The 13,562-nt window shown below is 45.0% G+C and overlaps 1 protein-coding gene across 6 annotated transcripts in view; it reads right to left on the bottom strand.

Moving 5' to 3' along the window:
• Positions 1–13,562, bottom strand: part of CRHR2 (corticotropin releasing hormone receptor 2) — a 246,317-nt gene that overhangs the window by 20,562 nt on the left and 212,193 nt on the right. For all 6 annotated transcript variants that reach the window (XM_073334745.1, XM_073334751.1, XM_073334747.1 and 3 more), the window contains 3 exons: positions 9,636–9,721; positions 4,569–4,704; positions 927–968 (listed from right to left, as the gene is read on the bottom strand). In XM_073334745.1, coding sequence (XP_073190846.1) covers positions 927–968; positions 4,569–4,704; positions 9,636–9,721 — 264 coding nt within the window. The remainder of the gene's footprint in view (positions 1–926; positions 969–4,568; positions 4,705–9,635; positions 9,722–13,562) is intronic.

Here is a 13,562-nt window from a genome sequence, read left to right on the forward strand (position 1 = left end):
AAATCAGTGGGCCAGATTCCAGCCCATGTTCATTACTGTGGTGATGAGAACAGGCTACTGTGGCCCCCTGGAGAATCTGTCCTGTGCAGTAGCAGCATAAAATTGTCATATATGGCCACAAAGTGATAGAAGGATATACTTTTATGCACAATGCATAATTAATCTGCAGAACTCATTGCCACAGGATGTCATTGAGGCTAAAAACTTAGCTGGATTCAATAAAGGATTACACATGAATAAGAATAATGAGATCATCCACCGTTAGAATAAGCAGGATAAGAAAAAAATGGAGAAGGGATATAAACCCTCATACTTCAGGAACTAAGTCAGCCACTAACTGATAGGAGTTAGTAAGAAACTTCCGGTATGGGCTGCTTATTCCAGAATTGTTCTTTATGGGTTGCCCCCTTGTTCCCAATGCTGCTTTCCTCCCTCATCTTTCTCTGAAGCATCTGGTACGGATCACTCAGAGACAGAATACTGGATAAGAAAGACCACTAGACCAGTTCAATAGGGCAATTCCTATGTGAAATGTGTTGTCATATACTGTGGATTCTTAACCAATGCGTGGCACAAAAGATATTGAATCACAATTGAATAAACAAACAATCATCTATTGAACAAGCTCAGAAGTCACACACTGAATTAAATGCAATGAATTATTCAAGTGAAGAACAAAAATCATCATCTATAGGTACATCAGCATTGCATTAACGTGTCAACCCCTGTTTTAAAGGCATTGTAAGCAAAGGGCAAACATGTAGCGAGTTGTAAAGGTCAGAAGCACATCAATGGAGATGTCTTCAAGAGTACCAAAGGTGATGTGAATGCAAGGCAGTGAAAATGCATTTCATTTCCCTAAAGTCAGACACTCAAGCCGCTTACACTTTATGATAATTGCACTACCAGCGTAGGATGCTACTTACCTCGCCATTCAAGAAGCAGTAAAATACTGACACAAAGAAACCCTGGAAAAAAATGAAGGGAATCATTATTAGATCATTATTTGAACAAAGCACGGTGACACATGTAGAAAAGTGGGTTTAGATGTGTCCTAGAGTTATACTGCCACAATGGCTGACAGAAACTTACCACCCATCTCTGTTTTCTGTTACTGCTCTTAGAGGAAGATGGCTGCAGTTCGTTACACTCCTTGGGGTCTGTTTCTACAGCCACAGTCATGTCGAAGAGCACTTACCAGAGTGGCCCCATTGCTACTCAGTAGAGTATAGGACCCAACGAGGTAAAGACGTAGGGCTGGAGTCTGCCACCCTCAGGGTATGTCTCAACTGCAAATAAAGATGTGATTCTACCAGGGGTGGGCACATCGGTGCAAACTAACAACTCAACATCACACACGGCTGGGCAACAGAATTCGGTTTTCATGCAGCCATGGTAAGGAAAAGGGTACGCGGGGTTGGCTTCTTACGCATAACATGTGGGAATGGTTTCAAACTGCAGTGCCATCCTTTCCCATAGTAAGCAATGGGTTGGGTTTCACATTTAAAAGGAGGGGCTGCGGTTTTCGGATGCAACACACATCTCTCCCCACCCCACCGTGTGGCTATTCTCCGGGATGATCCCTTTTAGCCAAGCGCAAACAGCCCAGCATGAATGGGGTACAGAGAAGGGCTACTAGGATGATCTGAGGAATGGAAATCCTGTCTTATGAAAGGAGACTCAAGGAGCTTGGCTTGTTTAGCCTAACCAAAAGAAGGCTGAGGGGAGATATGATTGCTCTCTATAAATATATCAGAGGGATAAATACCAGGGAGGGAGAGGAATTATTTAAGCTCAATACCAATGTGGACACAAGAACAAATGGATATAAACTGGCCATCAGGAAGTTTAGACTTGAAATTAGACGAAGGTTTCTAACCATCAGAGGAGTGAAGTTCTGGAACAGCCTTCCAAGGGAAGCAGTGGGGGCAAAAGCCCTGTCTGGCTTCAAGATTAAACCTGATAAGTTTATGGAGGAGATGGTATGATGGGATAACATGATTTTGGCAATTAATTGATTTTTAACTATTCATGATAAATAGGCCCAATGGCCTGTGATGGGATGTTAGATGGGGTGGGATACGAGTTACTACAGAGAATTCTTTCCAGGGTATCTGGCTGGTGAATCTTGTCCACATGATCAGGGTTCAGCTGATTGCCATATTTGGGGTCGGGAAGGAATTTTCCTCTAGGGCAGATTGGAAGAGGCCCTGGGGGGTTTTCGCCTTCCTCTTAAGCATGGGTCACTTGCTGGAGGATTCTCTGCACCTTGAAGTATTTAAACCATGATTTGAGGACTTCAATAGCTCAGACATAGGTGGGAGGTTTATTGCAGGAGTGGGTGGGTGAGATTCTGTGGCCTGCATTGTGCAGGAGGTCAGACTAGATGATTGTAATGGTCCCTTCTGACCTTAATGTCTATGAGTACATACCCATGCTCACAGGTGGGCTTGTACTGGGGCAGCTAGCCTGTCCTGCAGCCCATGGCACCATGTTTTCACTACTGTTATTGTCTGTGTTCGCTAGATTAGGGCTATGCCCACCTGTGCTGCAATCACACCTTCATTTGCTATGCAGACATACCCATGTTTGTGTTCAGTGGTGCTTTACTCTGCAAGTAGACCCACTGATTCTGGTGGGATTATGCTGGGAATGATGTACTACTCCATTAAGTCAGGGTGGTAAAATATCACCCTGAATAAATAAGAATGCATTAAAGATAGCTGATCTAGATACACAGGGTGAATTCTTTGCCCAGCTGAAGTCAATGGCAAATCTTCCACTGACTTCAATGGGCCCAGGATTTCACCCAAAGTTATGTAATCATTGACATTACAAATGGAAAACGCCTATTAGATCACCCGCAATCGCAGCATGAAGTCCACTGATGCAGGACAGAGCAGATAATATACACTTTCTAAAGGAGTATTTGAAATCCCTTTTACTGTCTCAGCTACTATTGTTATTTATTGGTACTGCGGTAGCACCTAGGAGCCTCAGCCATGGACCAAGGTCAGGCTTGACAAAGCCCTGGCTGGGATGATTTAATTGGGGATTGGTCCTGCTTTGAGCAGGGGGTTGGACTAGATGACCTCCTGAGGTCCCTTCCAACCCTGATATTCTATGATTCTATGACCAGGACCCCACCGCATGGGCCCTATACAAACACAGAACAAAGGGGTTGGTTACAGTCCCAACGAGCCTATGACAGTTGCTCTCTTTCCATGAGAGCATCATGTTACTAAGAGTCCCATTCTGACCACAAAGGGAATGCGATGCCCAACTGGAGGGCAACAGCTTACTCCTGTTGAAACCACTGACTTCAGGGTGCGCAGAATCAGATCCTTGCTCTACAAAGTGATAGAGAGAAATATACTATCTATTGCAACAACTGAGTTTTACTTTCAGCAATGGGGTGTACTACCTCATATCATAACACAGATCTACTTCCCAGCTGTTCTCTCTTTCACATACCCCACTGCAGCGTTATCATCATAAACCAATCATTTCTTCTGCAGGCAACAAGCATGACCAGGTAAAATATGAAATTTATTTTACACAGTGAAAAATGCAGTAAGTCTTATTGCTTAGGAACAAAATCTCTCCTTCAATAGTTTAAAAGGGCTGTTTTTCTTCTTTGCTTTTGTGCTTCTTTTACTGGAGTGACACTTTGGGCTTCAAATACAAATATGAAATCATTATCCACATCCGAAAGCTTTTAGAACCCACAGTCATAGACCCTGCCTTTCAGCCGTAGTTCCCAATCACTGCTACGCATATCGGCACTGGTGTTCTTGGCTGCATCCCTGCTGTAGGGACTGATCCCATGGAAGTCCGTGGCAATACTGAACTTAGGCCCCTATTCAGGAAGGTGACTAACGACATGTCTAAACTTTAAGCACGTGCACAGCTCCAGTGAAGGGCTTCAAATGAGGCATGCGCTGAAGTGCCTTCCTGAATTGAGGGTTCAATGATGAGTCGGCATGCTGGACCCAGAGTGCTGTTACTACTTCTGCTCATTGCCCATTCAAACCTGATCCTGTTCCGATCACAGCCCTGGCAAAACTCCCACAGACTTCAGTGACAGGAAAACACAGTCTTCAGGGGTGCATGCTCCAATCAGCAACAAAGTTTGGGACAGACCAAATTCCACTGCAGATAAGAGCATGTGCCATTGCACAAGAGGTGGGACAGGACTCCGGTTCATACAACCAAGCTCTTGATCAAGTGAACTCATGCTTACTTAACAGGGGGTCTCTGCCACATGCAACATACTATATACAACCATGCATCATTAAAACAAACAAGCATTAAAAGAAAATGACGAATTATATGTATTGCAATGGCACCTAGTAGCCCCAGGCATGGAGCAAGACCTCATTGCACTAGGCGCTGTATAAACACAAAAGCAAAAGACAGCTCCTGCAGCAATGAATTTACCTTCTAAGCCAACTTGTTTAAAGAGTTACTTCTACTAAGGGGTTCTCATTGCCCCAAGCCTCACAGCTAAGAGCATTGGGGATCCCTTTAGCAGTGCCCAATACTTGCGATTAAGCATGCTCTCCTACCTGAAAAGACTGCAAGAAGGAATTGAAGTAGATGAAGACTATCTGGGAAATGTCGTCTTCGCCGGGGTTCACAAAGAAAAGCATGTAGGTAATACCCAGAAGAGGCAGAAGGACTAACGTAGCCTTGACTGCCTTCCTGTAGGGTGCAAGCAGAGAGGCAAAGTTATTAGGAGAGGAAAACCAGGCTGAGTTATGTAACCCTCAGAGAACCACTCACCCGCAGGGAATTACAATGAAGAACTGGAGAGAGGAGGCCTGAGACCAGCATAAACCATGCATGACTCCACAGTGCTTACTGGAGTCACATTGGTGCTAAACTGGTGTGAGATCAGTATCATCGTTCTATCTTTTCCCAACAGATACTCCTAGACAACTCCCCCTCCTAGAAGTTATTCCCATCTTCTCCAACCCTCACCATGAAGCCCCTCCCCGAATCATTAGCACTCCCTTAACATCCCAGATTCCCCTCCACAAGCCAGTTCCCCCGCCTCTACTCTGCCACCAGGCCACCTCTGTTTTTTTCCTCCTCACCAGTTCCTGACTTAGACATGCACACTAGGCTGCTCTCCCGTACTGGTTTCCCATCAGGGAGAGCAATGGTGAAGATCGATGAGGCATTTTGGCAGCTGGGAGTGATTTGTATTGGGATTCTCTCCACACCTGCTCTTCCTAGTGGTGGTGGGAAACCCGCATTGATACAGGTGCTTCTATTTACCTTCTCAGCGCTGGAAAATGAATTGAAAGGCCCGACGGACAAGTACATGCTACTCTATGTGTTTCATGTTTACTACTACATTTACTAGGCAGGCGTTGCAAGTTCAATGGGATCCAACATTGCTAGCAATTAAAGATGGGCCTGGATTGACATCTGGATTGAAACTACTTAGAAGTTCAGAGGAATTGCTGGGAGGAGTGGTTTGGATCCAGTCCCATATTTTTAGCGATGTGTATTTTTAGGAGAGATTCCTAAACAGAGTCTAAGAACTGACTGGAATATACCACTGTGATATTTAAGGAAGCTGGCAGTAAACTGTGAAATGATTTGTGGTGGCGAGATTTTGTGATATGATCAAATTACAGTCTATTCCAGCAACTTTGCACTGTGATTAGTGTCATTTCCAGTCTGCTAGTTAATTAAGCAACAAGAAATTACTGATTTATAATTATAACATTAAGGGAGATGAAGAAGCATACATTTAACAGCCAGATTGGATTTGCACTGCTGATATGCGACTGGCATCTCTTCCTGTCAGACTTCAGGAGTAAGATGCTGTATTTAAACAACTGTACTGGTGACTAGTGCTGGCTATGCCTTGAAACAAGCCTTTTGATTCATTCTGGGACCGCTAAACCACTCAAATAAAATGCGAGTTTCATTCAGTTGTTTGGGAGGTGCTGCTGAAAAGATGAAAATAACTCGCAGTCCTCACTTCATGTGATTGGCCGCATGCCCTGGGTTTGGGAAGTGTGCCCCGTAGACCGCTGGACAGGTACAGCTGGATACAGGCAGCACGATGGAACATAAACGGGAGAATGGCACCTGGTATGCCCGGGCACAACTTCAGCGATGTTAACAGAGCTGCCCCTGGCTGCACACTATCTTGCATAGCTCCTGTCAGCCCTGTATGCGAGTACCACACAGTCATTAATGTATGTATCCTCACAGCACCCCTATGTGATAGGGATCTGGTGTTTCCCACCCCTAACAGCGGGGGGGACTGAGGCACGGAGAGATTAAGTGACTTGCCCACTTGCCCGGCACAGCCAGGAAGCCCCAGTCCAGCGCCTTCATCACAAGACCATTTTTCCTCTCACCTCCTCTAAGCCAGGGCAGGATTTGTCCCCCATATCCCTAACATTCGTGAAATAAGGATTAAAATAATCCTTCTACTCTTTGATTTCAGGAACATTTGGGCTAAACTGGGGAAAGCTAGATAACAATGGATTAAAAATATGGGTTAACGTCTAATCTTGCCCTGGGATTCCAATTGATATGAACAGATGATGGATTATTGTCTGCCAGGAGACAGGTAAAATCCTTCTATTTGCTGTTGTGAATTAAACTGGCATTTAACCAGCATGGGATTCCTATGTGTCTTTCAGGTCCTCATAAATTAACTAAAGATAAACAGAAGGCAAAAGGATAATAATGTAAGAGGAGGACAGGCAGATGGCACGCTCCTTCACCGCAAGGAAATGCTTGTCATTATGTACAAGAAAAAAGAATGAGAAGAAAATAAAGAATAACCCACGGCCATTTCTCAGTGAAAAGGAAGGGAAATAATAGAAATCCCTGCATGTAACAGGGTGCTGAGCCCCTACTCTGATCTGGCACACAAGGAGTTAACTGTCTATTCCAATTACTGGCAGTGTGGTGTGAGCAGAGGTCAGCAGGGGGCAAGGGGAATGGGAAAGAACAACTGCCACCGCACCAGGTTATGAAATACCATGTGGCTTTTCTGTCTGCTGTTGCTGCTGCTAACCGACGTGACTCAAACTCCTGGCCACAAACGCTTGGGAGAGGCGCTCTGTGAAAGGCTTTTGATCATGCTGGCCATCCCTGCCAGCTAACACTGCATTCTGAACCCAGCGCCGCTCTGCAGAGACACACTGGTCAGCTGGAAACATTCATTACCTCCATCGCTTTCTCTCTCTAGACACTCTCTGACCCACTTTCTCAGTCGCACTAGCAAGAAGCCTGAGCACAGCTAACACCCTTTCTGGTTTAGCGAGTGATTTCCTTCCAGTACAGGCAGCTCACGTGCCCATCCAGTATCCTCCCACTTGTGCTCCTGCCTGTTTGTTGTATTCACCAGTTGCTTATCATCTTATACGTTGATTGTAAGTACTTCAGGACAGGGGCTGTCTCTTTGGTGTATGTTTGTACAGCATCTAGCACAATACAGCTACCACCCATACCAATAAACAATACGAATATGGTGTATTCTCAAGTTTAAGCGACTATTGGGGCAATACTATTAGATATTACTTGTACTGAAGTAGCATGTAGGAGCTCCAGTCATGGAGCAGGACCCCCCTGGGTGCTGTACAAACACAGAAGAAACGGCCCCTGAAGTTCCAAGTGTAAGAAAAGAGACAACAGGCATATAATAATAATAATAGTGCCTATCTCTTACACAGTGCTTGTCACCAGGAAATCTCAACCTGCTTTACAAGGCAGTATCATTCTCTCTATTTTACAGATGGGGAAACTGAGGCACAAAACGGCAAGGTGACTTGTCCAAGGTCACCCAGCAGGCCAGGCATAGCACCCAGGTCTCTTGAATCTCAGTCCAGTTCTTTCTCTACATACAGACAGGGAGCACAAGGAAACAATGCTGGTCAGCATGCTAGGCAGTGGTCTCAACTCGCAGCTGCCTAACCATTTAAAAAGGGCAGTTTCTTTTATGACATTACTACTGTTAAGTTTAAAAGATTAGCTGAAACATGAGGGACCCCCAATGCACTGCATGAGGCTTGCATGAAATTTTTATTCAGCGTGTGCAGAAGCAGCTTTGCCGCTTCATGAAAACAGTTTGTGACAAAAATCTGATCATCGCTACCTGTGCAGGGAAAAAGCCAGCTCCTCTTATTCAAGCTGTTTGGGAATGTTTTCACATGCCCCACCATTCACCCCAGGGAGAGCAAGGAACTGAGATCTCAGTCTTTTCCCCCTGTTGGTTTTGGAACCATTGCATGAGGCTTGAGCAGGGAAAACGGAATTTTTTTCTACCATGGGCTTCATTTCTCAGTGACTGTGCAGGGGGGAATCGAAGCAAGAGCATCAGGCCAGTGCATTAACCTCACAGCTTACCCTGAAACCATGTTTCAAGGACCAAAGCAAAAGGCAAGCAGTGGGCCAGACAACAAAGCCACGTTGCTCAGGCAAAACTTCCTTTCAAAACAAAAGCAGGCCAGTTTACAGACTTCAGGGTTCAGCGCTCAGCTTGGGAGCCTGAGATTTCACACAGTAGTGACAGATGATTTGGGGAGTCCCAGTTGTGCCTGCCATAAAACCCCTGCAGAGCTTGAGGGACCTGCATAACCATACAAGATCTCACTCTGCACTCTAAAGGCCCAGTTTTGCAAGGCGTTCAAGTCAGCATTCCCTGCAAGGTGCTTATGGCCTCTGCATTGCTCCTTGTATTTGGATGTACAGTAATCTGTGGGCATGAACAGAAACATTTCTGTGTCGACCAGCGTGATCCGTGGGCTCAAGAATATGACCCAATCCTGTACTCAAATGCCTACTGCCTTCGCTGGGAATTTACGAACGCAGAAAAGGGATCCGAATTTGTGCCTCCACGTCAGCTATTTATTTGGCAGTCGAAGTATTATTACATGCACCCACAAAATTGCACGCATGAGCGGGGAGGCAATTTGTTACAGGTTGTGCATTTCTACACTCATCAGTCAACTAAGATCCATCAATATTCTAGCCATCAGTGTAGTGGATTACAGAAACACGTCACTTGTACAGCTATTGTAATATATTTTGAAACAGGGAGTTAAATGCTCTCCTCCCATGAATCAATCATATTTTACTGGAGAGGAAAAAGTGGCCTTCTTGATGGATCACATTTTACACCAGACTGACCTCGCTAGTGACATTGGGCCAAATTCTGAAACAGGTACCTTTGCATATGTACAGTAGAGGCACATGAGCACCCTGAAGCATGTAGACAGGTTAGGAGATTCAACAGTGCATATCAATCTGCACATAAATCCCAACTGTGTGTGTCTGATTTCATCCATGTACATAAATGGAATGGGTGCAAGAATGTATGCAAATTTCTGTAGATGCATTTTGAAAAAAAAACCCTGAAAATAACCTGCCCCATGAACAATGATATTGTGCCCTAGCAGGGCATGTCTAAAGTATAAGGAGATACAGTTACCAAGCCTAGGTGTACAATCCTAAAATACAAAGGCAGAACAACGTCAGGGCAAGCGGTGGAGTATGCAGTGTTTTAGGTGTCTAATTAATAAAACCACGCAGTGTACATACTGCACAGAGAAGGTCAGAACATTTCTTGTAACAACTGTGAAAAGCCCTGGCCAACTTACCTGTATTGTATTGTTTCTGAAGTGGTTGAAGCTCTCAGTTTTGTCATTAAAATCCTAACGATGTTAAATAGAAATACAAAATTTATCTGGAAAAGGGAAAGAAAAGATCAATGAGCTAAAACTGGAGTTAAAAAATGAGATATACAGAGAAGAAACATCAATAGTCATATATACAGTGAGCCTGATCCCACTGACTTCAATTGGGCCAGGATTTCCCCCATAATATCAGTGCGCATGGAGTCTAGTCACTTTTGAACAGCAGAAGCAGGTGCCATCTGAAAAGAAGTTTGTGAAACAGACTGTGAGGCCATGAGTTCTTCCTGAGGCCGTGCTGGTCCAACTCTCCCACCCCACCCCCAACAAATAGAACCATTCCAGCCAGATGGGATGCCAGAAACTAGTCAGAAATCTGGATGGAGGCTACAGAGCTATTTTCTAAGCCTGTAAACTCCTCCTTCCCTTCACAAACCTGCTTCCTGCTGGAGTATCATGTCTGAGCTTGATGCGGATTTGGAAACACCGAGAAATCAGGCCTGATATATATTTTTATGCATGTTAAGGAACTGGAAGCACTGCAGTATTTGGACTCAGAGTAAGAGACCAAGGACAATGCTGCAGTGACCTCATACAGGAAGTACCTGAAAAGTAAAATATTAAACAACACATCTTCCCAAAATATCAGCGCAAAGCGTTTATAGTGCTCCACTTTAGAAAGTTTTCAGCCAGCCACAAAATATAGTTTTCCTGATTTCGATCTCACTTATACAAGCTTGACACTGGTTCAACTCCAGTGGATTCACTCCTCATTGACAATGGTTATTACTGTGGTAGCTGGAAACCCCAGTGATGGACCAGGACCCCGTTGTGCTAGGTGCTATACATGCATAGAACAAAAAGGCACCCTCTGAAGCATCAGAGATAGTCACAGCTGGAGATGGGGCACTGGGTGGGGTGGTCTGGTGATCTGAGATGGTACCAAAAATTCTCTCTCTCTCTCTCGCAGGTATTTGGCTGGTTTTTTTCTTGCTCACATGCTTAGGGTCAAACTGATCGCCATGTGTGGGGTCAGGAAGGAATTTTCCTCCAGCTCAAATTGGTAGTGACCATGGTGGTGGTGATGGTGATTCACCTTCCTCTACGGCATGGGGCACAGGCTGCTTGCCAGGATCATCTGGGTCTACTTTACTTAATCAATTCCATTACCATTGCAGGGGCCTCAGGAATTGGCACACCTGAGCCCCTCCTGTTCCCTGTATGTGGCACACACTAGTTTAGTCTCCTGCAGGGTGTATTACTTTGGTCTAATTTTGGTTGTTGGGTTTAGTGGGCGGGTGGTGTTGGTGGCCTGTGAAATACAGGAGGTCAGACTGCATGATCTGGTGGTCTCTTCTGGCCGTAAACTCTATGACTATGACAGTCCCTGCCCCAGACAGCCTGTGACCCAAATATTCCTCAAGAGACAACAGATGTATACAGACAGACAGACGAGGGAGCACAAGGAAACAATGAGACAGTCCTGGTCAGCATCATGGGCAGTAATCTCAGCACACCAGCTACCTAATCATTGCCAAGTGTTTTGAAGGCGTTGCAGCAAAGGAGAGGTTTGTGAAGGGATGTGAAGGACGACGAAGTAGTTTTGTGGATGTTTATGAGTCCAGTAACATCAATAGGAGCTACAGGTGCTCGACCCCTCTGAAAAATCTGGCCACTTCCTTACTGGGCATTTACTTAGGTGCCTAAATATGGATTTGGGTGTCTAACCTCAGGCACCTACATTTGTACTTTTGGGCCTGTGACTAGCCTAAAGTCAGACAGCCAGTCAGCGGCAGAGTTGGGAACAGAACACAGGATTAGCGGCTCCCAACCCTTGCTCTAGCCACTAGAAATTCCTGTCTTCCTAAACCATGTGTGGGGTGGCAGAGTGTGGTGAGAACAGAATTCTTACGCATCTTTCTGCTGGCAGCAACGTTCAGTTTGTAGTGGCTGGGGGAAGCAATGATCAAATGACAGCTCAGCAAGGCCACACAGGCCTTATAAGACTTTTCTTAGAGAGTGACCATAATGAGATCATGGGTAGGACAATAATCAGATTAGGTGTGTCCTCAGGAGCATATCACATGGATTTATGTTTTCCAATTGGACACTAAAGCCTTTGCCTTTTAGGCATTGGCATGCAATGGGGGTGGCTAAGAGACACCCCCTCTCCCTGCCCCCACCAACTCCAGTGGGAGCTCAGGAAGGTGCTGTCTTAGAAGCACAACGTTTCTCAGGTATGGAAGGGAAGTGCAACCCACGGTTATCCCCTCCTGCTCAGTCGTTGTCCAGCATGTGTGTAAAGGGAGAGAGATAAGGCTTTGGCCCTGCCTCCTCCATGCTCCTTTTGGGGTGGCTAGTTCTGCCAGTTTTGGTAGCAATGAGTGATGTAGCTAGTGGCTGAGAATCTCATGTTTGTTTGCTAGTAGCTTGGTCCCAGTTTGCCTTCTTGAGGCTTGAGACTGGGTGTCACACCTAAAGAGGTCTCTCTGGAAACCTGACTCTTGTTCTCTTGTTCCATGCATCACACTACATCACGGAGACGGGTTCTGCACATTTTTTGCCCTGGCACAAGAGTAAGGACTAGGATTTCACTCGGCCCCTGAATATGGTTGTGGAAGCGGTGAGGTTTTCTGTGCCCACACACAAGAGGCAGCACAAATCTGCCCACACACAAGAGCATCTTGGTGATGTGAATTTATGAGCATTTTTATCCCAAAGGAATTATGTGGTCATGAACTCAAGAATTTAGGATTCAAGTCAAATTAGAGAGTTGATCTTTACAACCAGTTTGAAGCCAGTTTTACCCTCCAAAAATTAAAGCTCTAGTTAATCTGTTCACTTTAGGTGTTCACATAATAGATAGATAAGCCCTAGCATGATCAATGAGGTCACTCGTGTCACCTGTTCATCTTAACCATCCCAAAGGTCTAACTCTGCTAACATTATCCCATGGAAAATTCACGTCTGAATTCCCAAGAGTACCATTTTGCTATCTCCCATAATGCTCACTTAACATGCATCATTCATGAGGCTACCACCTTTTCAATGTCAGTTACCTCCTGCACAATTTGTTATGAATAGCGTCACATTTGCCCCATATACACTTGTCACACTATATTCCTTGAAATGTGCTATCCAGCATGGGAAAAAGGGATGTGTTTCAAGAACGTCTTTAAACCAGCAACTCAGCTGTCATGCTCATTAATAGCTAGAAGTGAATCACAGACATACTCCATTCATGGATTGCAAAATGCCAAAAGCCTTAAAACTCTACACACGGGAATGCGGAGGTAGGTAACAAAGGGATAAGTTCCTTATAAGATCCACAGATAGATCTCAGACGTCTTGAGTCTACTGCACAGTAGCATTATTAAAGTGCTGGTGTTACAGAGAACCCTGAAAGAGACTGATAGATTGCAAGCAACTATGCTAGCGTGTGAACTCAATCCCTATCTGTCTTCTCTGAAAAGCAGCCCACACCTCGTGCCCTGATGCCGAAACCTTCTGCTAACTTCCATCTAGTGATCCCACCTTCCCCCTCAGATGTCTGACTCTCCCCTAAGTGTTGAGACAAAGCTCCAATAAAAATTAATTAGTCTATGATGCCTGTATTGAAGTAATTAGAGCAGACGTTAATCTTCAGAAGTGAGTTTTTAACAGTGATGGTAATTAACTTTGGAGCAGGGATGTGGTGGAGTCTCCATTGCTTGGAGTCTTTACAGCAAGACTGGCCGTCTTGCTAAGAGGTATGCTCTGCTTCAGCCACAAGTAATTTGGCTGTATGCAGGAATTACTGCCAGAAGCTGGGGACGGATCACTCGATAATTGCCGTGCTCTGTTCACTCCCTCTGCAGCAAGTAGGAGTGGTCACTGTCAGAAGACAGGATACTG

This window comes from Lepidochelys kempii, chromosome 2 (assembly GCF_965140265.1).
Source record: "Lepidochelys kempii isolate rLepKem1 chromosome 2, rLepKem1.hap2, whole genome shotgun sequence".
NCBI lineage: Eukaryota > Metazoa > Chordata > Testudines > Cheloniidae > Lepidochelys > Lepidochelys kempii.